Below are 26,865 nucleotides of genomic sequence, written 5' to 3'. Positions count from 1 at the left end.
TTAATCACACTTTAATGCCAGTCTTATCACTCTGTAATTACACTGTAAAATAAAATAAAAATACAAAGAGTGACTTGCTGTCATGGTGCATTACTGCTGATTAAATACAAGATGATAGATGATACAATCGAGGAAAAGTTGTGATGTGACTCTTAAAAGTCCTATGTGTGTATTTTCTGTAAGAGGATAGCAGGAACCAAACCAAGCCAAGGTATAAGCGTTAGAGATACTTGTGGATCAAGGGCTCCTATCTTGAGCTTCAGAGCCAGTTTTAATTTGTATTGTATTTAATGTCTTTATCAAAAAGACAGAAAATGAATTATGTTTTGTCTTTGGCTTCCTGTTAAGTTATCTTTTTTTGTCAGAATAGAAGATTTAAAACAGATCTGCATCTTTGCCAAGTAAGAAAAGATAAGTTTCCATTGTGTTTCTGTTGCCCTCTATCTAAAGCTCAGAAGTGTTGCTTTACTCTCAGAGTGATGACATAAGAGTCTCTGTCAGGAACTGAGTTTTTAGCTGCCGATTAGGTTTCCTCATGACACTGTGGTGTGTGTGTGTGTGTGTGTGTGAGAGAGAGAGAGAGAGAGTGTGTGCGTGTGTGTCTGTGTCTGTGTCTGTGTGCGTGCAAGGGTTAAAGTGGGATTTAGGAGGTGGGGGGAACCCTAAGATCCTAAGTAGTGGTGGTGCAGCAGGGAAAACCTCAAAATAATTCTCTAATTGATTTGTACTGTGAGCTCTGGCAAACTCGTTTCCTTTGTGGACAGGATGTGATCAGCTGACCGTCTTTTAAGCACTCACTTCTTGTTGTGACTCTGGGCTGTGCTGCTGTGGTTACTCTAGGCTGTGCTGCTTTTGAATTAACTAGAAAACTTCGACAACACATCATGTACGTATCCATTGTCTGATAAAAAATAATTCTAAAAATGAATACCATTACTTATGCAATCTTTAGATTTGATCATTATCACATATTAATGTTAATAATGTACTTTCTACATACCCATTTCAGGGCATTTTAAGCTCCTCATACCAGTAGTGGGACCAATGTAGTGGAATTGATCGCTATTCCGGATTGATTCAGTCCACTTTAACCTCTGTGTGTATATGTGTGAGTGAATGACAGTAAGAGGAAGAGAAGAAGAGTGACAGCAGTTTGTTAGGATGGATAGACACAAATGCAGAGTTTAGGGAAAGTGAGAAAGTGCAAGTGGAATAATAAAAAGTAGAAAAGCAATGGCTCTAATCAGTTCCACAGCTAGCTAGCCTGCATGCCTCCCTCACTTTGCATTACCAAGCTCCATCTCTATGGTAATGCTCCTGGCCAACAGAGTTAATTTCCACAATTTCCTAAGGCAGGCCAAGAGAGATATCAAGGTACAAAAAAAAAAGTCTATGCACACTCACGTTGTATTTCAATTGTATGTACAACCCAGGGGAATGAAAGTGAGGTTGACTAGTTTGTGTGTGTGTGTGTGTGTGTGTGTGTGTGTGTGTGTGTGTGTGTGTGTGTGTGTGTGTGTGTGTGTGTGTGTGTGTGTGTGTGTGTGTGTGCTGTGCACGCATGCAAGTGTGTCTGAAAACAATGAATAATATAATGTACAAGAACAATGTGTAATACCTTTCATATAATCCTACTTAACACATATTTGGATCAATACACATAGGCATATTTTAAATCATAATTTTAAAGTGTTTCTGTATAAAATTAGATTTTATATGCAAGACATATTGTGTCTGACAGGCACCACAGTATTTGACTGGGCAGCATCCTGCAACGTATAAATGAGTCAATTGTCTATGCTGAAGCTTGCATATGAACACAAACACATGTGTACACAATCACAAACTCCACAGTACACTCCCCATCAGAGGCTGCTTCACTGACAGCATCACATCCAGAGCTTAATCAATATTGCCCATGAAAAGTCACCAGATCTCCTCCTCTCAGTGGAATCATTTATCAACCGAGCTGTGGCTGCTACTATACTAACAGATTGTAATGTGACTCTCAAGGTAAACATCTCTGATTGTTTTATTACGCTACAAATTAGCATGTTTTCTGATGCTGTCCTTTAATAACTCTTTAATTCTTCATCTGGGGCCTGAGTCTGGGGGTGACACTGCATGCTTTATCTTTGTTATGACTCATTTGACAGGCCCCTCTCGCACCAAGCGTTTATTCAAATAACAGATATTACAGCTATTAAGCATATTACATGCATTTGGAACAGCTACACACCACAGCTCTCATAAATCTTTGATTGTGCAGTCCAAAAACTTTGCGGATGGCTCTCAAGGGCAAGTGCAGCAACATTATCAAAGCAACAGGATAGAAACGACAGAAAGACAGCCAGTTGGACTGATTGATTATGTGATAGGACACATTAAATTACATTTAATATCATTCAGCTATAATGAATGCAAATAAATAAGTGCAAGTTTGAAATTTCCTCCTTTGATTCACCTGAATAGCACCCAAAAAGTAAATACATGATTAAATAAAAATGTAAAAAAAAAAAAGAAAAACAGGATAACCCATGAACCATGCTGTCAAAAATGTTAACATTAGAAGAAAGTTGTTTCATGGTATTAGTATATGTATATAGTAAATGTCGGAGACAAATATAGGTATTAATGAAGCCAAAACTATATATATTATTATACAGTGTGTACTCGACACTGCCAGTTGGCTTTTGCATGAAGGAGAATAGCAATAACTTTAAATGAAAACATCCATGCAGTGACCACTTTCGTATATTGTGTATATTTTGGGGTGGAGATAACTGGCATTTTTTTCCCTTCTTTTGTCTGTGCTGCCTTGTATTGTACGCTTCTCTTTCAAATGCTGGGTAATTATACCATTTAGGGTTGAATCCAAACAGTGTGGCGGCCATAGAAATTACAAACATGCTGTGTCATGCTGGATGTCAGATTTTCTGTGTTGTTTTCTGTCTCTGGACGTAGATGGAGAAGATTGGGTGGAGACCCTGTGTGCAAGCATAACTGGTATTGTCTTGCAGCTGCACCATGTCTTCTTATCTTTAAAAAGATTAAACCCTAGGTAGAGCAATGATTTCATTACATATTGAAAGGAAAATTAAGTGCATTTAGAGATGTCTCACAGTTTGTCCTTATATTTTCATTGTGTAGACAAATTAAGGAGTCAGCAATTGTCAGCATCTGTTTCGCAGTGTTTTTCATATACATTTTTCCCAATATTTGTCACCTTCTTCTTTAATGCACATGACAAAAGCAGAAATATTCCAAGTGCAAGTTGTTCCTATAAGAAATTTTCAATGATGAAAGATTGACAACACTCAGACAAGTGTCAGAAGTCAATTAGGAAAGGAATTATCTCCATTTGCATTTCTGTTCTACCTCCCTCCTGCTTGTCTTCAGCTTCCATAAATTCTCCAGTATAACCCCCCCTCCCTCCTATCTGCACTGCACTGGCACCCAGTGGCTGCTCACATACCATTCAAAGCAACGTTGTTAGCGGAGGAGGCTACCAAGGGCACGGCAACCCTCATATCTTCAGATCATGATTCAACCCTACAGTCTTGTCCATGTCTTACCCTCAGCTACTGCCTCACTGTCTCTTCCTCTCTGTGGCAAACTGGCTATCGCTCAGCATATCCTGACTTTTCAACCCCTTCTCTGGTTGGGTTCTTCCTCCTTCTGGCATCCCAGTGGTGAAGTAATCTTTTCCACCTTAGTCCGTACTGTAATCACTTCCTTTCTGACAGATTCTGAAAGTTGAGTCTTCTGCCTGCAGCTCACCTCTGGAGCCCGGCTCTGTGCCTGACCTGACCTTTCATATCCTGCATCTCTGTCATACAAACACACACACATACACACACACACACACACACACAATAGCTAGACAGTTGTTGATGTCATTACTGTGTAATGTAATTATAATGTGTGCGTCTGTCTATTAACACATTAGGAAGGATTTTACCTGACACATCTTGCAGTTAATTATTAAGCTTTTTACATATACAGTCTGGATGATCATACTGTGCCTTTGTTCCCACACACCAAATTAAATTCTTCCTTGGAGTCCGACAGAGCAACAACAAGAGCACCCTACAGTCTCTACATAAAGTGACATAAACACACAAAACTGGCATTCATGGACTATTCCTGATGCCATTAGCCTTGCTTTTGGCACAGAGAAAGAGCAGCCTCTAGTGGTGAAGATCATGGCAGTGCCCTTTCTCCTTTCCCTACCATTCAGTTATCAATTTACTGTATTCATTATAACAGAGATTTCAGACTCTTTGATTCTACACACTTCTCAATGCCAGTGTTATTCTATAAATGGGCAGTAAAGCATGATAAGATTGCAGTTCTATCATGGATTATTTGACAAGATTGTGTAACGAAAGCATCACTGATAAAAACTAGTGTTGTAACATACACATTTGGATGGGGAAATACATTTTACTCCATTACCCTTGGTTCACCATTGTCAACTCCAATCATCTATTCAAACAAAAAAATCTTGTTTTTTTAATAAAACCTTCCAGAACTACTTTGATCCCACCTTTTACAGAGGCTGCATAACCTTAACTCCAATGTAAACATAAGGTTGTTTGACATTATAAACTGTAAAATCAGAGTCTGATAGTTTCTGCTGAGGGTGCTAAAGTTCCTATTTTGTACCTCATTGTCAGGGGTTTCCCTGTCAATCTTGTAATTAGCAGTAAGATTTTAGTTACCATGTTTATTGATGAGACATGGTGACTCAACACAGCTGGCTCATAAGGCATTGTATACAAATGAATGCAGCTACCTGAAATATATCATTAGATAGATCATTTGAATTCAGTTTCAAGTTTATTTTATTTATATAGCACTTTAAAAAGCAGATTTTCACCTCACCCACCCACACAGCGCTATAAAGTGCTTTACAAAGACATATATGTATACACATACAAGCATAAGGACATATATGTGTAAAACAGATGGTTGTGAACAATAGAGCAAAATTTAAATAAAACCAAATTTTAAACACAAATTCAAACCAAAAAACTGTTATGGCCCGAAACAGTTTTTATAGAGCTATGCTTCTTTGTTCAGCTTTGACCTAAGAAGGTTGCTCTTTCTCAATTAGCAGCTGAGCTAGAAGAGAGACTCTTATACTCAGAATATATCCTTTGTAAGCTTTGCACCAAGGATTTGTATGTATATTCAATACTCATTTCCTCAGGGAATTAGGGGAGTCTTTGTTAGTGCTTGCATCAGTTCACAAAAGCAGTTTCTAAATGAGTGGAAAAGAGCATCCTGCATGGCTTACAGTTTACTGAAAGTCCTAATTGTTAGGGGAGCTATTAGAAGCCAGCAGGTTCAGTCATCTCTGAAACTAATGGTTGCACAAATAATTCAGTTTCTGTTCAGAAAATTAGATTTCTGGACTCAAAAGTTTATCGTTCAAAACCTTTGGCTGCTTGTAGGTGTTTTAATATCATATTTAGTAGATGGATGAAAAGGAAAAACTGAAGGAAAAACTAACAAACAAGTAATGGATGTGATTTGCCAATATAAGCCACTGGTGAAAGCACCATTCATCTATATGGCAGCTTAGATAAGCCTTGTGGTTTTAGATAATGAACTGACACTTTCCGTCAGGGCAGTTAAAATGTAGTATGTGATTGCATGTGTCTGATCAGTGCTGTGATGTAGGGATGAGGTTTCTACATGGACATTCCCTCTAAACAGCACAAGAGCCAATTACCTCAGACAATGTTTAGATAAGTACCACTCAATATCAGTTACACAGTCACAAACCCAGATAAATATACACAGGCAAACATGTGGGTGAACACACACATACACAAACAAACACACAGGCATTTCAATTAAGTGACTTGTAGATAGCCCTCATGTGTTTCCCTATTATACACTCAGATACGCAGAGATAAACACACACACACACACACACACACACACACACACACACACACACAAACATTTTTCTAAATTGCATAATGTTCCCATCACCAGAATGGCTGTGATTTTTAAGGAGAAACAGCAGGTGAAGCTGGAAGAGTGGATAAGAGATGGAAGAAAGAAAAACTACTGACATTGACGCTTGGCTATGAAACACAGACACACACACACACACACACACACACACACACACACACACACACACACACACACACACACACACACACACACACAGCTCAGTTTGTTTAATACGTAGATGTATCTTTACTGTGTGAACTGAAATAGTACACACTGAGGCAGGAAAGAGACATGGAGAATAAGAGTATAAGCGAGAGAGATATATGCATGAACTGGCCTTGAATATTTGTATTCATCCCATCAGATATAGTTGTATTATACACTGGATGGCAGGGCTTGTGTTCTGAAGATTCTCACTCACATGGGAAGAGTTTGCCACTTGTAGACTCAAGTAGGATAGGAGGCCTGCTTGGCCGGAATGGAGCCCAGTGTCCAATGCCCCTAATGAACACACAGGGGTACTGAATGAAACATGAGTAAATAGACAAGCGTGTTGGCATTGCCCCAGCAAGTCCAGACTCACATATGTGGTCTGGCGAATTGGAAGTTATTAAGTGTGGTTAGGCTGTCTGGGTAGATGTGTACAGTATGTGAATGTGAGTCTTAAGTAAGCTTGGTTGATAAAATAATAGGCTGGGTACCTGGACAGAGTAAACACCAATCCAAAAATAGGCTTTAAGAGTTGATCCTGGTTTAAATATTGGCTTTCTAAAGAACTTACATTTTTCTGATGTCAGTTAATTTCTGCCCCCTGTGTAAGTTGTTAGAGGCAGTATGTGTGCACAACTCTATCCTGAGCTACTTCACAAAAAGACCATAATTTAATGGAATCAGAGTAAAATCAGACAATGGAATGCTGTTCAAAAGTGGGCACTAAAAGTAAAGTGAGGATGTTTTGAAAAGTTATACCACCAATTATATTTTTATTCATTTATTATTTATTTTTATTTACTTTGAATGACTTTTTTGAAGTCATTCGAAGTGCAGTAAACAGAAGAAACATAAATCAAATCAATATTTGGTGTGACCATATTTTTCCTCTAAAACAGCACCAATTCTCCAACTTCTTGCTTCCAACTTGCTTCTGTCTCTTCATGTAATCCTAGGCTGGCTCTGGGGTATCGAGATCAGGGCTCTCTGGGAGCCGCACAGTACTGTATAATTGAAAAATGTACAAGCTAACGTATTGGCCAACATATCTTGTAGATATATCCAAAGGGTAGGAAACTATAACTGAATAAGCCTACCCACAGCAGACATGTCATATTAGGAAAAACGTGGGTGTAATTAGTAATGGTATAAAGACTGTGCTCCATTTATGTCAGCAGCTGTCGTGTATATGGTGCTGTGCTGCTTTAGCCAATTTTAGTTATATTAGTTAAACCTGTGCTTTTCTTGCCAGTGAAAAACAAGTAATGTGTCTTTAAATATCAGTTTTAAAATAAAATATAATTATTTATATTTGGGTAGGATGGATTCATATCAAAGTAGTTTCAAAAACTTGACACTTCATCAAATTGATTGGATATGATACATTTGGCATGGTACAATATGTTACTGGCCAGTAGTTCACTTTGTTTTCTTTTTCCTTTAATGAAATGTACATTTTTACATTTAATAAATATAGCAGAGGATAGGCCATTTTTCACAGCAGACATTTTGACTCGACATGGTCGAGAAAGGTGTGACAAATAACATTAACAGTGGCTTTGTTCTAGTTCAAGTGTCCCAGTAAGCCATGACAGTGTGACAGTGAACCAACATGCACAATATCAGGACCTTGAAGCCAACGTAGTTAAATGGAAGTCAGCCATCATTAATTTTATTATCTACGCCTAGGCCTAGGCCTTTTAGCAGAAACATGGTGTAGGTTAAGGGCCAATGAAACCAGCATGTGTTGCCATGTAGCTAATTAATCTAACACAACCAGTTGAATTCAGTATAGAGAAAATAAAGCTTGGTAGGCATCTTTGTGCTGGTGGCTGGTCATCTGTAGACTTTTTCTCACAGCAGACATGTTGACCTAATCACAGGAACAGCACTGGTGTAACTAATAATATATAAAGGATAATAGTAGGAACTGTTAAACTAAGACAGTCTTGTCAGTTTAACAAATGTCAGTTTGTCGCTCCAAGGTGAGATAAGTTGGATGCTAAAGCAGTGTTACCATTTTTGTGAAACAGAGATGATCTTTCTTGAACGATAACTGCATCATCTTGTTAGGTGCATTGGTTTGTTGTGGTACAGATAAATGTCTCTTCTTCTAATGAGCTGTTGGCAGAATGGATGCTTCGGGCCACCTGTTCTGAATTTTCTGCCTCACCACTTAAACCTCTGCAAAAAGACACAGATGTCACAGCAATTTTCACTTACCTAAGATGATTTTCCTCAAGGACGGTTGAAGAAGAAGGTTAAGGACATTTAAAGATTTTGTATGAGCTCCAGAGCTGCTTAGACCTGAGGCACAAGTCTTTACCCCTTTTATTGTGCTCCAGATAGAGTCACTTTTCAATTTTATTTTTGAGCAACTCTGCAGTGAACTATGAGGATGTCTTTCAACCTTGGTATATGAATGGGTGTTTGGTAATGGGTGAGCACAGGGTTAAAGAACAGGAACACTGTAGATCAAGTGTCAAGGACACTTCACATCTGGGCCTGCAAATCCATAAAGATGTCATCCTCATCCACACACCTCCAAAGGTTCTCTCTGAGACTCTGCGTGAATCTGGCTGATTTAATTTAGCAATCAATATAGTTTTTTTTCTGTGAGCATAAGCCATGGTAATCTTTTTACAGTACCTCTACTCTCTCTCTCTCTCTCTCTCTCTCTCGCTCTCTCTCTCTCTTTCTTTCTCTCTCTCTCTCCTCTCATCCTCTGCCCTTGAGTCAATCCTTCCACCCCTCCAATGTAACACTAACTTTGTCATTGCATCTAACAGGCTTTGTGGTTAGAGGAGGAAAAGAGAGAGAAAGGATGAGTCTTCATGGCACAAGGTCTGTGCTCTGAGACATGGCCCCATAAAAGTGGATTATGGGAGATGGGTTGCTGCTGCTTGCCATGCTCTCAGAATGCAGCAGGACAATTTATCTTTTTTGACAGGAAATGAACCACAGCTGGCTTGGTTCAACCATCTACTAATCCAGAGCGGTTTATCTACAGAACAAAAATGGAGCTGAACGTTCACTATCTCTATACTTGCAGGAGTACTGCCATTTATTTTTTAAGTGATGTGTCCGATGTGATATATCATGGAGATGTAAATACATGGAAAAACAGAAAATACTAGAAAACATGTTTCGAGTTAATGGTAATAGTATTCACACATATCAGCTCTGTGTGCATTTATGGGTGTTATTTGTTGCCTCTACTGTAACTACAGAATGTGGGTCGTCTTTTTTTAAATTATTTTTTCCCTCACACTTCCTTTCACGTTATCATTTTTTCTTGTACTTATCTTCTCCAGCAGAGAGAAAGAGAAAGATTCCAAGAGGTCTGTTCTTATCTTTGCCTGCAGCACTCGGTTCTGCCCTCAAACTGGGGGACACAACTGTTTTCTTTGTTGGGCCGCCAAGCATTAGGCTGCACACACACACACACACACACACACACACACACACACACACACACACACTTTTTAATGCCATAATTCACAGCCATAATTCACAGATTGAATGAATTTCCATGATGACAAGGCATGACATAGTATGTGCACCTTGATGTGTTTAAAGGTTAAATATTTTGTCTATAATTAGTTTAATTAATTAATAAGAAACCCAGCATTTTAAATTCTAACCCATGTGAACCAGAGGAGACTGATAAAATTACAGCAAATATAACAATAACATAGAATAACTGGCAAGACAGAAAAACAAATCTCCAAATCCCTGTCTCTGAATCATTCAGGAGGGCAGCAGCTTGACTGGGTACTGGAACATGCCGGGATTCTAGATATTTATTGTGAGCTATTGTTGAGCTGGATTTTTGAATTTGTTGCTGTGCCCTTGAGTGTAAAACACAACCTTTACATAAAGTAGATGTGTGATACTGAATAGTCTCCATGGGCTGCTTTTGTAAACATTAACATGAGGAAATACATCTTCCTTTCTTTCTTTCTCAGGGACAACAACTTTATTAAGGACTTTCCCCAACTAGCCGATGGTCTCATGGTCATCCCTTTACCAGTAGAGGAACAGTGCAGAGGCGTGTTATCTGAGCCCCAGCCCAACCTGCAGCTCCTCACAGGTAAGGGTATACATATAACATAGCACCTACAGTGGGTAAAACAAGTATTTGATACAGTGCCAATTTTGCAGGTTTTCCCACTTACAAATCATGTATAAATCTGTCATTTTTATCATAGGTACTCTTCAACTGTAAGTGACGGAATCTAAAACAAAAATCCAGAAAATCACATTGTATGATTTTTAAGTAGTTAATTTGCATTTTTATTGCATGACATAAGTATTTGATACATCAGAAAAACAGAACTTAATATTTGGTACAGAAACCTTTGTTTGCAATTACAGAGATCAGATGTTTCCTGTAGTTCTTGACCAGGTTTGCACACACTGCAGCAGGGATTTTGGCCCACTCCTCCATACAGATCTTCTCCAGATCCTTCAGGCTTCAGGGCTGTCGCTGGGCAATACGGACTTTCAGACTGAGGGAGATTGACCGTCATCTTGAACTTCTTCCATTTTCTAATAATTGCGGCAACAGTTGATGCCTTCTCACCAAGCTGCTTGCCTATTATCCTGTAGCCCATCCCAGCCTTGTGCAGGTCTACAATTGTATCCCTGATGTCCTTACACAGCTCTCTGGTCTTGGCCATTGTGGAGAGGTTGGAGTCTGTTTGATTGAGTGTGTGGACAAGTGTCTTTTATACAGATAAAAAGTTCGAACAGCTGCAGTTAATACAGGTAATGAGTGGAGAACCAGAGGGCTTCTTAAAAAAAAAAAACAGGTCTGTGAGAGCCGGAATTCTAACTGGTTGGTAGGTGATCAAATACTTTTGTCATGCAATAAACCAATTATTTAAAAATCATACAATGTGATTTTCTGGATTTTTGTTTTAGATTCCATCACTCACAGTTGAAGTGTACTATGATTAAAATCGGCAGTGTATCGACTACTTGTTCTCCCCACTGTATGTTTATCTGAAACAAATCACTTACTTTAAAATGATCCAGCAATTTTATAAGGCTTTGCACTCTAAACCTTTGTATTGTCAAGGTGCATGAGCAAAGCACCACCCGAGAGAGAAATCAGTGTGTTCCTGTTGTTAATGGATTGCCTCTGTGTTCTAAAATATACACTGGTCTTTTCTTTTGTGCTACTGTGCTGTAAAATCCTGAGCCCCATCTCCCAAAGCCCATCAAGATGCTATTGCATGTCCACACACACATGCACCTTGTCAACTCTTAAAACACTTAACTTCCTGTTTCATTGTTTTATGTTTTTCTGGACAGTTTGAACCCATCCCGCTGGGAACAGAGTCACTTATACATTTGGCTTGAAACTTGCACCTCCACCTTAGCTGCCTAATCCCTCCATTAGCTAAATTGCCATTTGGTCCAAATTGACCCCTGAGATTTTCACTGGCTTTATGCTTTCACCAGAATTGGACACACACTTACACACACACACACACACACACACACACACACACACACACACACACACACACACATACACACGCGCAGAAAAAAAACAACTAAATAGCCCATTTTCATTGTGCATGAATGTCTCAGGTGTAAAATGCTTTCCAGAGGCAAAGGATCAAGCACTTGACTTTTTTTCCCCCTTGCTCTTCACTTTTGCAGCTTTAGTTCTAAACTGGTGTGAAAGTTTGGTAATTGAATTGTGGAGAATAGCAAGATTGCTCCCACTGCTAATGTCAGCAATCCAATTGGAGTTCAAGCTGCACTATATATCTGTCATTGATCTGGGAGCAGCTGGGATATGGGCTGTGATAATAAATGATGTTAGGGCAATAATGGATAACAATGAATCTACAATAAACTGTTCAAATGAAATGATGGATTTTATTTATCTATACATTTATTTTTTATTTCAGTTATTCTTCATGAATCTAAGATTTGTAATAGATTTTATATTGTTGTATTTGCTGTGTGTCTTGTCTCCATCTGTCTTAATATGTCTCTTTCTTCCCTTTTGTTCATCTTTCTCAGGGGATGCCCAATTCAGTGAAGCAGTTGGCTATCCTATGGTTCAACAGTGGAGAGTGCGCAGCAATTTGTACAAAGTCAAACTCAGCTCCATCACCTTATCTACAGGTCAGTGTCTGAATTGACTTTGTAATTTCTTATTATTACAAAGAAGTCTTTGATCAATGCCTTACAAAATTGCTATACTGCTTTTACTGTCTTATACAGGTTTATTATACACCGTTTTTTTTTATATTGTCTGCTTATCCATTACATCTGAGTTTGACTCAGAACACTGGCTAGCTGTCTTCTGTTACAGTTATACTGTACCAACTGGGGCTATTGCATTATTTCTCTATTTTTGCATCTGTCTGCGTCCTTGGTGGACTCAGATTTTAACATGAATTGGACATTTAAACTATAAGCCTGACCTTAATAACCAACCTCATCTTCCTCATACTGGATACAAATCATATTTTTTCTTCTTGACCTGGTAGGCTTTTCCAAGGTGCTGAAGACACTGTCAGCGGATAGCACACGTGAGGAACTGTTGTCTTTTCTTCAGCAGTACGGCAGCCACTATGTGTCTGAGGCCCTCTATGGCTCTGAGCTCAGCTGCAGTATCTTCTTCCCCAGCAAGAAGGCCCAGCAGCAGCTCTGGCTGCAATACCAGAAAGGTGAGCATGCTGACAGACAAGAACAAAAATGGTGAATTCATGAGGGATGATATTGATTTGGGGGAAATCTGCGAAAGATACAGATTCATGTAACATATCATTTTAAACTTTTAGAAATGTGTAGCAGCAGAGGTAAAACTATGGTAGAGCAGCAAGGAAAACAGGGGCAATTTCAGGTATGATAGGAATACTATTAAATGTTACCAAGACACCATAACCTTGTTTTAAATCAAGGTAAGTATCCTTGTTGCAATACACAATGAAAAGAAGGGACATATTTACTATAATTTAACAGGTAGGAGGGGGGAGTCACACTTATATAAACTGGGATATGTTTAAAGGCTTCATCCACCTTTAATTTGCCCCCTAGTAAAATGCAGTATAAGCTGCATGAATCAAATTAAATATCAGTGTGACTTAAAAGCATCCCAAAACCATCTTGCAGCACTGTTCCATTTAAACTGTTTAAACTGTTTTTATTAATCCTTCAGTTTGTGATCCAACAAAAACGCTGATTTGCAGTCTTAAATTAAGCACATAAGATGTTATAAAATATGGATAAGACCACATTGCGCTTTTGAAAACTAGCTTCAGTAGTGGGTTTTGAATGTTGACACTGAGAAGCTTGAGCAGTAGTAAAACTTTCAGATCTGAAGGATCAAATATGGTTGTATTATTGCAAATACTATACAGTGCTATGTCATTATCAGCTGTATTATTTCTGCCCTTAACACACATCACTACCTATACATCAAAATGTTTAAATGGAACTCAACAGCCAGACAATCATTGCGACAATGTATGTTTGGCTCACTAAAAGTCAGGGTCGTTTGGAAAAATTGAGCAGCTATTCACATATTTGATGAAAGGTTTCAATGGCATAAAGAAAAACTGTTTTTCGTTTCATAAATGTTTATTGCACTCAGATAATCAACAATACAAACAGGAAGTTGACTACACACATTACTGTAATGTGTTCAACACATTGTGAAATCCACAGCCTCCAATGGACATAACACCTGAAGGACATGGGAGTTTGGTTTATAGACATATTGCAATAATGTAGTCTAATAGTATTAAATCAATAAACTAAGAAAAATGCAAGGACATAACTTTCCTCCAACAAAATGAAACATGTTCATATAATGTTCAGCACACTGACACAAGGACACTTGACTTTACTAGCATCGTATGCCTTTTTCTGTTATTCTCAAGAGACTGAATATTCTCTAGTAAATACTACTACTAGTAACCAGTTGAGTAAAGTGTAAGCACTGAAACAAAAAGCAATTTTGATGGCAAAGTTGACATGCATCTGAATCTATTATTAAAATATATTGGTTTAGTGCTGAGATAAACAAATACATCATGTGAAATCAAAAAAGCACAATGACTGAGACTTCATCTGATGCTTAATATTTTCACCATATCTCTTAGCAATAAATATTAAAAACACTTATGATACAGTTTGATTCTCAGATATGTATATTTGTATGTTTAATAGGGCTCCACGTGCAGAGTTAAGGTCAGCTTTGTGAAAATATTTATTTTTAAGGCTCAAACTATGCAATATGCTCTTATGATAAACCTGGATTGGAAGATGTGTATTCTCTCAGAGCAGGCATTTTTTTGATTTTATGGAAACAGAATATATTTATTACAGTACTGATGGGTGGGTTTTTCAATGATTAATTTGATTCCCCATAGCTAGGCCACAAAATGTTTTGAAAAGTGTCTTCTTTTGTTATTTTAACTGAAAGCATCATCTTTCTCATGCTTTACATGGATCAAATAATACATAAAATGCATGCTGATACAGACCAATGTCGTGTTGACTAACACTAGCACTAACTAGGAAAACGCTGTATATGGCTGCTGTCTTTCTATTTACCAATGCAAGATAATTCTGGTTGCAAGTTGTCTGGTGCTGAATAAAAACCTGAGGGAGACGCAGAAGAGTTTTCACTCAATATTATCCTAGCAGTACTATTCTAAACACCCCTGCCAGTGATCCCTACAAAAAGTGCTTACACACTCTTTGTAGGGCGGAAAACAAGCGGAATAAACATTGAGTTTGGATAGGGTTGTGTAAACATTTTTGATGGTCTGGGTGCCTGTGTTTCTTATACTAGCATAGCAATGAAAGGTAATTTGAAGATGCCTCTGAAAGTTCGCATAGGGAAGAGAAAGAACAGAGATAAGCGACCTTGCCTGTTAGACAGGACATTTACTGCAGGACTTTACAACTTTGCTACTTTGTTAATAATGAAAAGAGCTCTGTATGAGAAGTAGGACTGAAACTTTCATCGACATTAATGGTACTGTGGATGTTTTCAAGTAGGACTGGACGGTCAACACGACAGTTCTGGATCGTAAGTAAAATTACTCACAGTAATGCACTGAGATGTACAACTGAGCAAAGCAGCTTTAATACGATCTGGAGCAGAATTCTGCCTCAGCCTGCCTAGTAGTGGCATAAGTGAGGCTGTGGCTGGAAAGTCAGGAGCATAAGGAGCATCAGGTTGAATAAAGGAGCATGTACACAGGTTAGCTAGGCAGTATTGAGTTCCAGGGAATAATTATAATAAATGTTGTTATGTCAACTTAAACACTAATAACCCAAATTCTGGTTGCATTTATAAACTCAGCTACCCTCAAAGCAGCTTTAAACAAAAATAAATACTTATTTAACAGCTAAAGGTGTATCTTATTTTACCATTATACCTATAAAAAAGTTTTTTTGTCCTGACAATGTCAGTAAAAAATGTAAACCCACAGAAACCCCAGTAAATGTCATGACCATGCCCCATATCCCCCGGCTTTCCATTAAAGCACATAATCTTGTGGTTTTGTAGTTCAACCCTTTCTCCTGTAGGTAACTTGATATTTCTACACTTGCTGTATGTTCCCTGAATGTTACTGAATGCAATTCAATGAATGCTGATAGTTGGGTTACTGATGTACCATTAGCCAACTGCATGGTAATCTTTAAAGCTGCCAGCTGCATTCAGGAACATCAATGTTAGTCTGTGCTAATAACACCTAGGAACTCTAGGAAACAGTGACATGTCAACAATAAAGTGCTTCACAGGCCAGAAGCCTTGGTATGCTTTATTTCATATGTAAATACATGTTCATTTTTAGCTCTTCCTCCTCTCCTCTTTTCTGTTGCAAAGCTGAGCCAAATCAGGAAAAGCCGTGCATCAAACAGTCAGGCTGAATGATGGATATGGCAGCTAGTAAAAGAGGAAGGGAAATCCTCTGTATTTTGTGCCTACATTAGCTTTGACATCAATGGCTTATTTTAATGTGGCAACTTGTGCCAGCATTCTTAAATATATACGTAAATACGTAAATTGTTACAAGATCAGTTTTATTGTTGTGATCTATTAAAATAATCATAATCAAAAACAAATTTAGAAGCCAATTTTTAATTTGAGGTAACACAACTAAAATCCAAAAGGCCATAAACTGAAACATAAGGACTAGAACATTAATTTAATAAACTAATGAAAGCTGGAGTGAGAATTATTTGGACTGCAGCCAAACTGAAGTTACAGATTACAGTGTTTCTACCTTCTCCAACTTTCCATACACACCCACCAACACAAACCTATTAAACCGCTCATACTTATGTGCAGCTATACTGGACTGTTCCTCTATTAGGTGGAGGAATGTCTCCTCTGAATGTATGAGTAGACTTTCACACAGTGGTCCCAACAGTCCAGAACTAGCAGCTGCCCTTTCTGGGTGGTGGCCACTCCTACAGGGCAGGTCAGCCCTTCCTGGATGAGAATTTTGAATCCACCCTCTTTGGGAAACTGGAGGATTTCTTTTCTCCCGCTGTCTGTTACCAGCAAATCCCCATTGGCATCCACACACATGCCAGTGATACAGCGGAAGTCCTCTGTCTCTGCGAAGAAATGGCTGAGCTGCTTGCCCAGCTGGCCATCAGTGCCCACTGAGCCGATGGAGAAACCACCTTCCAGGTGGGGCTCATTGTGGCGTTTCTCAAAATTCAGGGCCAGGCCTTGGGTGAAATAGACTGTTCCAGCTGTGTCACATGTCACAAACTTTGGCCGCACAGCAGAGCACAGTCGATTGTAGCTGACCACACCTACATTGCGGTCCACTGCTAGACACCAAAGCTTGCCTCCTTCCACATCTGACACCACAAACTGGCCTGATGGCATGGCAGTGATGCCCCATGGTTTAATCAGTTGGTTCTTGTGGCAAGCCACGCAGTGCCCATCCATAGTGTAGACTTTAACCGAGTTATCATAGTTGTCAGTGACCCCAATCAGACCTTGAGGAGTGACAGCAATGGATAAGGGGATGAGGTTGGGCAGGTCAGCCCCAAGGAAGCTCAGGACAAAATTGTCAATGCTACTGGCATTGCGGCGGATTTCATGTTGGAAGCCTTTGCGATTAAAGATCTGGATGCGGTAGTTGCCACGGTCAGCCACCAAGACCTCACCTTGTGCTGTTACACAAATGCTAACTGGTAAGTTGAACATGCCAGGTAGGGTTCCCTTACAGCCCATTTTTTTCACAAACTGGCAGACTGGGGGCCCTGCACTCGCCCCAGCTCCTCCAGGTGATCCACCCCCTGCATCCACAGACTTTGACTTAAAGTTGCCAGGTGAACCATATACCGCCTCCTCTACAGCAGCAACCATATCAATATCTCGGTAAAGATCCATCGGAGCTCCCACTGCACCACCTGTAGCGCCTACTGCCCCATCTACACTATCTACATCACCCTCAAGTGCAATCTCCAACCCACTCTCTTCATCGTCTGTATTGACAGTATAAGTGTTTGTGGTCAACTGGCCAACTTCAACAGGTTTAGAATGCTCTGTTCTGACCAGCTCTGGCTCTTGCAGCTGAAACATGGTGGGCAAGCTGCTCTTTAGGTCCAGCTCTTCATCATCACTGCTGCCACCATCATCCTTTAGCAAGGCAACATCACTCTGCCTTACCCGCATTGTTAGATAATCACAGCGTGACACCACTTTTACCTCTGCAATGTTAAGGAGATATGTCTGCTCCTCCAGGACCTGCCCATTGAGCTTTTCCACTTCTGTCATGGAAGCTGTGAACGTCCTTCGATACCTGCTGAGTTCCTCTTGAAGACGTAGTTCAGCTGTAGTATAGTCCTGTTGCACTGCCCGGTATTTTAGCCTCAAGGACTTGGAAATGTTTTCGATGGCTGTCTTTTTCTTCTGAATTTCACCCATAACTTTACGCAGAGCAGTCAGCTTGCCACCCAGTTCTTTACGACGTTGTTCAGCAGCCACCCTAATTGGGTGGACTGAATGGCCTTGATGAAGGTGGCCCTCCCCTTTACAGGGCTCACAGAGAACTATGGAACAGTCATGGCAGTACTGTCGTGGTAGGCGACTGCAGCAAGACTTACACATTAGGGCAGCAGCAGCAGCACTACATGATGTAGTACAATCTAGGATCTTAAGCACAGTGAGATTATCAGCCAGCTGGGAGATACTGCTCATACGGGAGACCTTGCTGCAGAATGGACAGCGCACACCATTGATGGTATTGGCCAGCAGCTTCTCTAGACATTGCCGGCACACTGTGTGACCACACTGCAGGAGTTTGGGTCTCAATAGATCCTGGCTGTAGGTCTCCAGGCATATAGGGCATTCGAGAACTTCTCTCATTAAATCCGGGTCCAGTGGGTAAGAAGGTGTTTCCATTATGGTGCTTGCCTGAGTGAGAAGAGAAACAACAAAGAAGATATGTTTTATAACATTTTACTATTTAATATGAACTACTACTGAGAGGAAAATATGTCACTAACTCACATGGTCACATGTGTGAATATCGTGTTTGTAATGCCTCACAGAGTTTGTGTGTATACAGGATCTGGAATGTTTTGCAGCAGCAGAAAATGGACACTGAGATTATGCAAGGGAGACTGCAAGCAAGTACACTGTACAGCATGACTGTTTGCACTGTATGACTGTTGTTGTATGATGGTCATCTGATACTGTCACTGGGGCCACTGCGACGTTAAGTGATACTACAGTAAGAAACACTGTCACAACCCTGATGTTTAATCGGCTAGTTTGCAGCTCATTTGGTAGGCAAACTCTAATTACTTGTTGGGTAACCAGTTCACAATGACGGCATTCACTGACACAAGTGACAACAATCTTAAGTCAATAGGACGTGTCAGTAACTAGGCAATGCTGACATTAGTTATCAAAGACTGCTTTTGAACGTAGAAGAAAATAATTGAACACACCGAGGCAATGTTGATAGTAGTAGTAAAGATAATTGTTACTTATCAGCGAGCTAAAAGACACACGGTCGCTTCATGCAATGCTAATGACAAACAATGTGATAAGCAAGCTAACTATAGGTTATATCTGCGACACAACCGAGCCGTCGTGATGCTTAAAAATAGGTTGACATTGTAGTCTAGACAGTAAAAATGATTAACACAAATATATTCCTCATTTTAGACTGGTAAATCGGAGGCCTCTCCACAAAACAACAAACGGTAACGCTGTCATTTAACACAACGCGACAATGTTATTAAACATTCAATAGGACTGAGTTTCATGAACGTGCATTCAGGAATTAGGTATGCAGCGCGTCGTAATGTTTCTCTTTTGACATTTCTGCTTTAAGACGTTACCTTTTCTTCAGTGTTAGCTGGTTGAACATACAGAGGTTTTGATGGGCGTGCTGTGTTTCTGCTACTGCAGCCTGCTAGTCAGACTGCAGTATTGACGACGTTACGTACGCAGAACAGGGGTGTTACGCAATACGCACAGCTCTGGGGCTGACGGTTGTTTTGATTGGCTACTGTGCACGCCTGTGGCCAAGCCATGGTCCCAGACGGTCCGGATAGTCCCGATGCAGTTTGTGAGATTTCACTGTTTGACTTGCAACATGAGCCGATTACATTAGAATCTAAATCTTTCATAGTCTTTTAATTGCCCAATTCCCAACATTCCCTTTTACATACAGAAAAGCCCCCAATACTTTGTCATGGTGGGCAACTTGGATGTTGACGATTTTCATGCACAGCACCTATTGCAAATACTTCTCCCATAATCACCTGTGTTCAACATTACTTAGATATACTATAATTTATCCTGACAGAAAACTAATCATTTTAATTTAGTTCACCCGTCTAACCTACAAATAATAAAGTATCCAATCTAAGATTGGTTGAGTAGTAAGCAGACCTGTACCTGAGAAAATGAGTTTCAAGGGGAGAACCTGAAGTACTGCCTACAAGCTGTATATGAAAACATCCAGATGTGGGGTAATGGGAACTGTTTTCAGACATACGCCAGTAGTTATAGTGAGATTCCACTAGATGTCAGCATCAGTAAAGAATTATGCTCAGGCAGCACCAGTGCACACAAAGTGTCAAAGAGTAAGTGAGGGGACAAAATCATCTAAGAAACTGTCTACTTTTCTTTGGTCAAACTATTTTAAAACAAATAAATTTGAAAGAAAATGAGGATATGCATTTGGGTTGACATTTCTTTAGCCATTTAACACATTTGTTACATGTTATTTTACTGTGAAATTGGAGTGAATCTGCTTTGATATAGCAAGATACAGTATAACATACTATGACGACATATAAGTTTAATCAAAATGGTGCTTTGTAGACAGTTCACACACAGACACATTTTATTTACACTTCTCTGTTGCTATATCAGAATTTTGTAAGAAGTTTTTAAAAAGTGGAAAATGAATAGGTAATGTGATCAAGATATAACAACTGCCAGTTACAATCAGAGCTCTGTGGTAGATCAAGCACTTGCAGCTGTAATGCCTACAGTAGCCATATCTAACAACATCTGTATTAAATTGCTGTGGAAGATATCTGACACCTTTGCTGTTGTTGCCTGGGCAACCCTGGCCAGAGGGGATATGTCTCTGATGAGTAATTATACTGCAACCAGTCTACAAAGACATTTTAATTAACAAAGGCAGTGCAAGATCAATGGCTGGGAAATTCACTCGATTTATCTCTTCAGTATGTTTGGTGACAGGCAAAGACACACAGCAAAGAGCTGTCATAGTTTACAGTATAAAGAGGTAAATTGATGGGCCACTCCCTTAACTGCACAAAAAATACATGTGGTCCAATTTAATTCATCCTTGTGAAGGGAGTCGCCTTTGGTCAAATTTTAATGAAACTGTACATTGCACAAACACAAATAAACAGAAACACAGACAAAGTACTTTAATGATCCCAGAAGGAAATTACATGTTACAGCAGTCTGCTATAACAGTCTCTAAACAAGATTTATGATAAAAACACTTAAAGAAAATTCAAAAAGTTAAAAAATAGAAAAGTAGAGAAAACAAGACCCTATGTACTATTAATATCAGTGAACTCTTTGATGTAAAAATACTTGTCAGTGCCAAATTTTACAAAAATTCATTTTTAGATCGATATAAACATTTGTAATCTAGGATTAAATGAGTTAAAGGTTCAGTGTGAATTAGACTGGCTAGCCACCACCAACCTGAGCAACAGGGCTTCATTGTGAGAGCCTGATGACAACAGCTCTTTTCTGTGTCTGTGTTGCCTCAAGAAGTGCATGTAATTGGGCTCTTGGGCCACCCTTTGAGCCTGTTTACATACTGTTGCACATGAAGTTACCACCCACCCCTTCAACTGCTTGTCAGTGTCTTGCAGACACACACAAGGAGTCAGCCACAACATATGTATGTGCAGACACACACGCCGAGGTCATAGCCACAATTGAGGACATGAAGGTCATGTCCTTCTTGTTGTTTTGGGGAATTTGGAAGTATCAGTGAACTGATGTGCTATTTATATTTGGTAATTGAATATAACACATATAAATAAATATGTTAGTTCTATACAGTAGCAGGTCTCCGCTGTACTCATAGTTTTAGCAATCCTAAAAAAATGTCTACAAGCATTTTTTTTCCAGTTAATTCTTGGTGCAGCTATACACCCTTATCTACCTTCTTGCAGTCTTCTTATAAAGTTGCATTTCTAGTCAGTATTATGTACTCTGAATAGTGACTTCCGTAAGTAGGCCTTTTCTTCATTCTTCATTTATTGCCACATGGAAACAAAGTTTACACACCCGTTCTATGTACTGGATTAACTTTCTAAACACATTGGATTAACACATCTAACAAACACGCTATTTTAGTTCATTCACAGTGTTGTCTATATTGCCAGTGAGAATACTTTGAAGGATATCTGATTTCACTGCCATCAAAAATGTTGGCAGATGAAATTAGTCATTTGAAAAGTTAATATTAACTGGTCCCAATTAGTAAACCTTGAGGGCTGTTGCTGCCCTATCCCCTTGCTTTCTGGTTTGGGCTTCCCCTTTACTTGGTCTCTGTGTCTGTATGTTATCTGTTAAGTGCATGTGTGCTTATGTAATCAGCATAGGTAATCTCAACCATCCATTCACATACCTCTGTGTGTATGTATATAATTGGGGGGGGGGGTGTGATGGTGAGTTTAACATTTTCACATTAGTGTATTTATACATCTGGTCTCATGTCTAGAGCTTATGGTGCTTTCCTTCAGACAAAAAAGCTTAAAGAATCTGCACAGGGTCTAGGCTGTTTCTCTGATAGACCTAATGTGAATTCAGTGTTTCAAATGGGAATATTGAGGGTTAAGAGTAAAAAAACTAATTTTCAAACAAATGTTTTGGAGCACTGATTGATGATTTTTCATGCACATAAGCCAGTAATTCCAACTTTAGTACTCTTTTTATGCAATACAACTTTTTTCTCACTCAAAAGAATCCCTTATCACTCATTAGGAAAACTAACATATGTGTCCACTGTTCTTGGAAAGCAAATAGACACAAAAACACATCTGCCACATCAGCACAGATGGCAGATCTGCTCCACTGTGACATGTGGCCTGACGTGTCCTCCAAATGAAACACTCAACACCCAAGACACATTTCTGTCCTGCTTTTTCTCATCCTCTGCTTCTGCTGCCTCTTACGGTGTATCTCTCTGAAAGAGGAAATGATGAAAAAGCCCACCCCACAGACACACACACGCACACACACACACACACATAACTCCACTGAGAACAACAAACAGTGGTTATTGACACTCAGGAGAAAAACCCAGTGACATCCCCCTCCTTGCCCCATCCTTTGTCTATGAAAGCTGATGACAGTAAGGGATTAGTTGTTGTTTTGTCTTCTGTTCCTTGACTGCATGCAAAAGTAAATCCAGATGCGGACATTATATGCAGCTGAGGGACTGTGAATTTTCTTGCTACTCCAAGTGGAGATTCATAAATTGTTTTATGGATTTTTTTATAATTTGGAAAGAATACAGGAGCGAGAAAGAGGTTGGTTGTTTTTTCCAACCTCTTCCTAAAATAATAATTGTTGTTAACTTTGTATATCTTCATCTGCACCCCCTCATACCCACCTTCTCTTCTTCTCCTGCCCCACCAGAGGCAACAGACCAGGGGGTTGTTGGAGGTGGGAGGCGTGAGCTGAAGTCAGTTCCCTTCATCAGCTACCTGTCAGCACTACAGAAGAGCCAGCTGTTGTCTGACGACATGGTGAATGGTGTAGAGATCCGCTGTGAGGAGAAAGGCAGTTGTCCAGCTGGTTGCCACCTGTGCCATCACCAAGCCATGATAGGAAGTGCGTCGGGGAGAGGCCGCAGTGGTAACAGCAGGAGTGGAGAGCAGCCTTCACCCATCCCTGTTCTGCTGGAAGTCAGCCGTGTGGTGCCCCTCTACAGCCTGGTCCAAGACAATGTCACCAAAGAGGTGAGAAAGCAGCCTGGGGGTAGGAAGTCTGTGTGCGTGTCTCTGCTTGTGTGCACGTGCATGTGGATGTGTGAATAGAAGGAGAACAAGAGGTTGATAAGTGACTATATAACTGTAGAATAACACAGAAAATCAAGAGAGGTGATACAGTACATCAACATACCTACTAGAGTTGGAAGACAAAAGCAAAATAATAAATAAAAAAATTAAAAATTAAATAAAAAACAAAATCAAATCCAGTGATGGACTTTTACCCCCCTTTTTTGTAAAACAAAGATTTTTGAAAGAGAAGATTTAAAAATGTATGTGAAGTCATAGATTATATACTTAGACATTTACTGAATATAAACTAATTAATACATTTTTTGCATGCAAGTTAGCATGTGACATGGATATAGTGTGAAGCAAATGGATGCAACATTTGTTGTGTTGCTTTGTGATAAAAGTAAAGGAGACATACATTATTTCATCAGGTTATTTGACTCATACATAACTGTGTATCATGGTAGTGGCAACTCCATTCACACTACATATCCATTATCCTCTGTGGCATCTAACTGATGCAGTTGTAAGAAATCACCTCTAGGTGGCATGAGTTGGTTAACTTTGACCACTGGAAATGAGCACTGTAATACAGAGGGCACAAAAAGATGACATCATGGTTTTCTCCCCTTGTGAGGAAGTCAATGTGTATATGTGTGAGATATCTAAGTGTGTCTGTGTCTAAACAAACACACACAGCTGAATGTAATATCAGCGTAATGGCCACATGTTGTGTTTATGATTCATCCAGTATGAGAAGTCCTCCATAAGGTAATTTAGAGAGGGGCTCTGGTTTCTCTTGACATTTAGTTTACCACATTTTGCTCTGTTTGAGCTACATCTTGACATTGTCTTACTACCCAACATCCGGTGCATGCCTTCCCCATGCATGTGTTAGCCAGCACAGAGCTGTTTGCAGGTGACTCACACTCAACACGCACACATGCAGACGCCATTGGGAGCAGACTGGTTCATGCTTCCCCCAATCAAGCATCTAATTACCTTACCTTCTGAAATTACTGCAGACAACAACAATACCAGAGGCAAAAAGACACACACAAATATATGCACTCATGAACACACACACAACAAAGCCCCCTATACGTGCCACCCATAACAAGCACCACAGCCCCAAGGAAAATAAGGCACAATCAATAGCAGACAGTCCCTAGTGGGCCTCATCGATAGCTAAACGTGAGGAAGAGCAAAATGTCTCTTTTTCCCTCTCCTCCAAACACCTCACTATCCATCCTTCCCTCTCCCCCTACCCAACCCGTGGTCTTCTGGGGATGTAGAGAGTGAGATGTATGAGGTGGAGGAGAAGGGGTAGACTGCAGTGGATTGCTCTGGTGAGCCCTTCTGAGGTAGCTTGAGGCAGGATTATTAGCTTCTTATTGATGTCATCGACCTCTTGGGAGGGAGGGGAGTCCATCACTCTGCTCCTCTTTTCCTCTCTTTCGCTTTTCTCTTTGCCCCAACTGCTGCCGCTAGTCTGAAAGGCACATACGTATATTGCATTAAGAGACTAGCGACACAACAACCTGCCCCTCCACATGCACACACACACACAGACACACAACACACACTACCGTTCATCCTCTCTCCCCCTGTCCCTCTCTCTTTTCTAGTCTTTGCATGTGTGTGTGTGTGTGTGTGTGTGTGTGTGTGTGTCTTTCTGACACACACTTTTGCTTGAGACTATCTTTCTACTTGGCTGGGTCTATCGGGAAAGACAGCTGCCATGTTGCAAAAGCTTTCTCAGAGATGAGGTCCTTTTTTCTACCCTAAACCCCATGAAGCAATCAAAATAGAGGCTTAGTTGTCCAGGTCATGATTAGGTGGATTAAGGTTATACCTATATTTGTATACCTATTTGTACGTCCTCTGTCCTTTCTCAGCTACCTCCATCTATCAGTGGCCTCTTTCTGGCTGCCTCATTGTTTGACAGGGCATGTCATGTCCCTTTCACATCAGTCTACTCAGTATTAAGCCAGAGGGGGATTTTGTTACAGGGTAAAAAAAAGAAAGTAAGTTACAATTAAAAAGTATGTAAAATGTATTCTAAGTGAGAAGATCTGCTACAGTTTTACATCTTATTTTACAAGTTTACAAACAAAAAGGTACATGTCCTTAACCAGAAAAGTCAGATTAATTTAGAACACCCCCAGGGCCCAGACAGAGAATGTGCAAAAAATTTGACCAGAAATGTATATGTTCATATTGAATAATAATGCCAGAGTATTTAAGGTAAAGGGTTGGTGCAGTCAAATAATGCGAGAAAACTAAAACATGGTGTCTTACTTACCTCTAGTGTATCGCACATATTTTAAGTAATTTCCCACTAATGCCTCAGCCCAAATACACTGGACATGGATGGAATTTCATTTGTGCTTTTCACAACATTGAAAAGTTACTTTTAAGAAATATACAGCAACATCTCTTCTGACAAACAACATCTTTATTCTTTTGTGTTCTTTAGTGTTTCTTCAGTAGGAAGTAGTTCCAAATTAAAACTGTTCACAGTGAAGTTTGTGGTTTATGTGAAGTATTAAGAGTATTGGGCTGGTGAATCCCAGAGATTCATATCCTAGAATCTTAGCAGAAACAAAACAAAACTAACTGCCTGGCTAAATACTCAGGTTATGTTAATTAAAAAAACAACAACTGAATAACACGTACATGTTTAAAATGATTATTATTGTTTGGTTTATTATATCGCTAGCAATACAATTATCTGTGAAGATAATTCCCAAAAACCTTTATGAGGTGGTGAACCAAACATTATGGACTTATTAGTTGTATGTATAACTGAATTTGTAGTTTCTTCATCGTCTTTATTTGTAAGAAACTAAATGATTATGTTTAGTGCCTAAAGGAAAGGTTTGAGGTTTATTCCCTCTTTGTCTTACTTATGAATACTTCTTGATTTGCTCTGTTCTTGGGCTTGGCTCGGTTTAAACCTGTGTCTTGACTTGAATTTGACTGGAACCGGTCTTGGAATTGGCTTGGACTCGACTAAGGTGGTCTTGCTTACAGGCCTGTTGTGTGCTCACAAATACACACACACACACACAGATACTCCCCTATTGTAATGCCAGAGAAAAGTACCTCCATGGATAAATAAATAATCTTATGCCTGTGGAGTTTGCC

General features: G+C 39.6%; 2 protein-coding genes across 3 annotated transcripts in view; one reads left to right on the top strand and one right to left on the bottom strand.

The window, feature by feature from the left end:
- LOC128380393 (astrotactin-2-like) overlaps nt 1–26,865 on the top strand; it is a 282,453-nt gene that overhangs the window by 211,975 nt on the left and 43,613 nt on the right. For both annotated transcript variants that reach the window (XM_053340198.1, XM_053340197.1), the window contains exons 14-17: nt 10,152–10,276; nt 12,226–12,330; nt 12,699–12,878; nt 23,351–23,673. In XM_053340198.1, the coding sequence (XP_053196173.1) occupies nt 10,152–10,276; nt 12,226–12,330; nt 12,699–12,878; nt 23,351–23,673 (733 nt within the window). The remainder of the gene's footprint in view (nt 1–10,151; nt 10,277–12,225; nt 12,331–12,698; nt 12,879–23,350; nt 23,674–26,865) is intronic.
- trim32 (tripartite motif containing 32) lies at nt 16,254–19,597 on the bottom strand. Its single transcript, XM_053340199.1, has 2 exons — nt 19,543–19,597; nt 16,254–18,607 (listed from the first exon to the last, which is right to left on the bottom strand). Exon 2 carries the CDS (start codon nt 18,593–18,595, stop codon nt 16,541–16,543), a length of 2,055 nt encoding a protein of 684 aa, XP_053196174.1. The 5' UTR covers nt 18,596–18,607; nt 19,543–19,597; the 3' UTR covers nt 16,254–16,540.

Source organism: Scomber japonicus, chromosome 19 (assembly GCF_027409825.1).
Source record: "Scomber japonicus isolate fScoJap1 chromosome 19, fScoJap1.pri, whole genome shotgun sequence".
Lineage (NCBI taxonomy): Eukaryota > Metazoa > Chordata > Actinopteri > Scombriformes > Scombridae > Scomber > Scomber japonicus.
Note: the sequence above shows the minus strand (reverse complement) of the source record. Positions and strands in the feature narration are given on the sequence as shown.

What these genes read in the sequence shown, in the direction of transcription:
- trim32 (XM_053340199.1), bottom strand. Translation starts at nt 18,595, where the DNA reads ATGGAAACACCTTCTTACCCACTGGACCCGGATTTAATGAGAGAAGTT.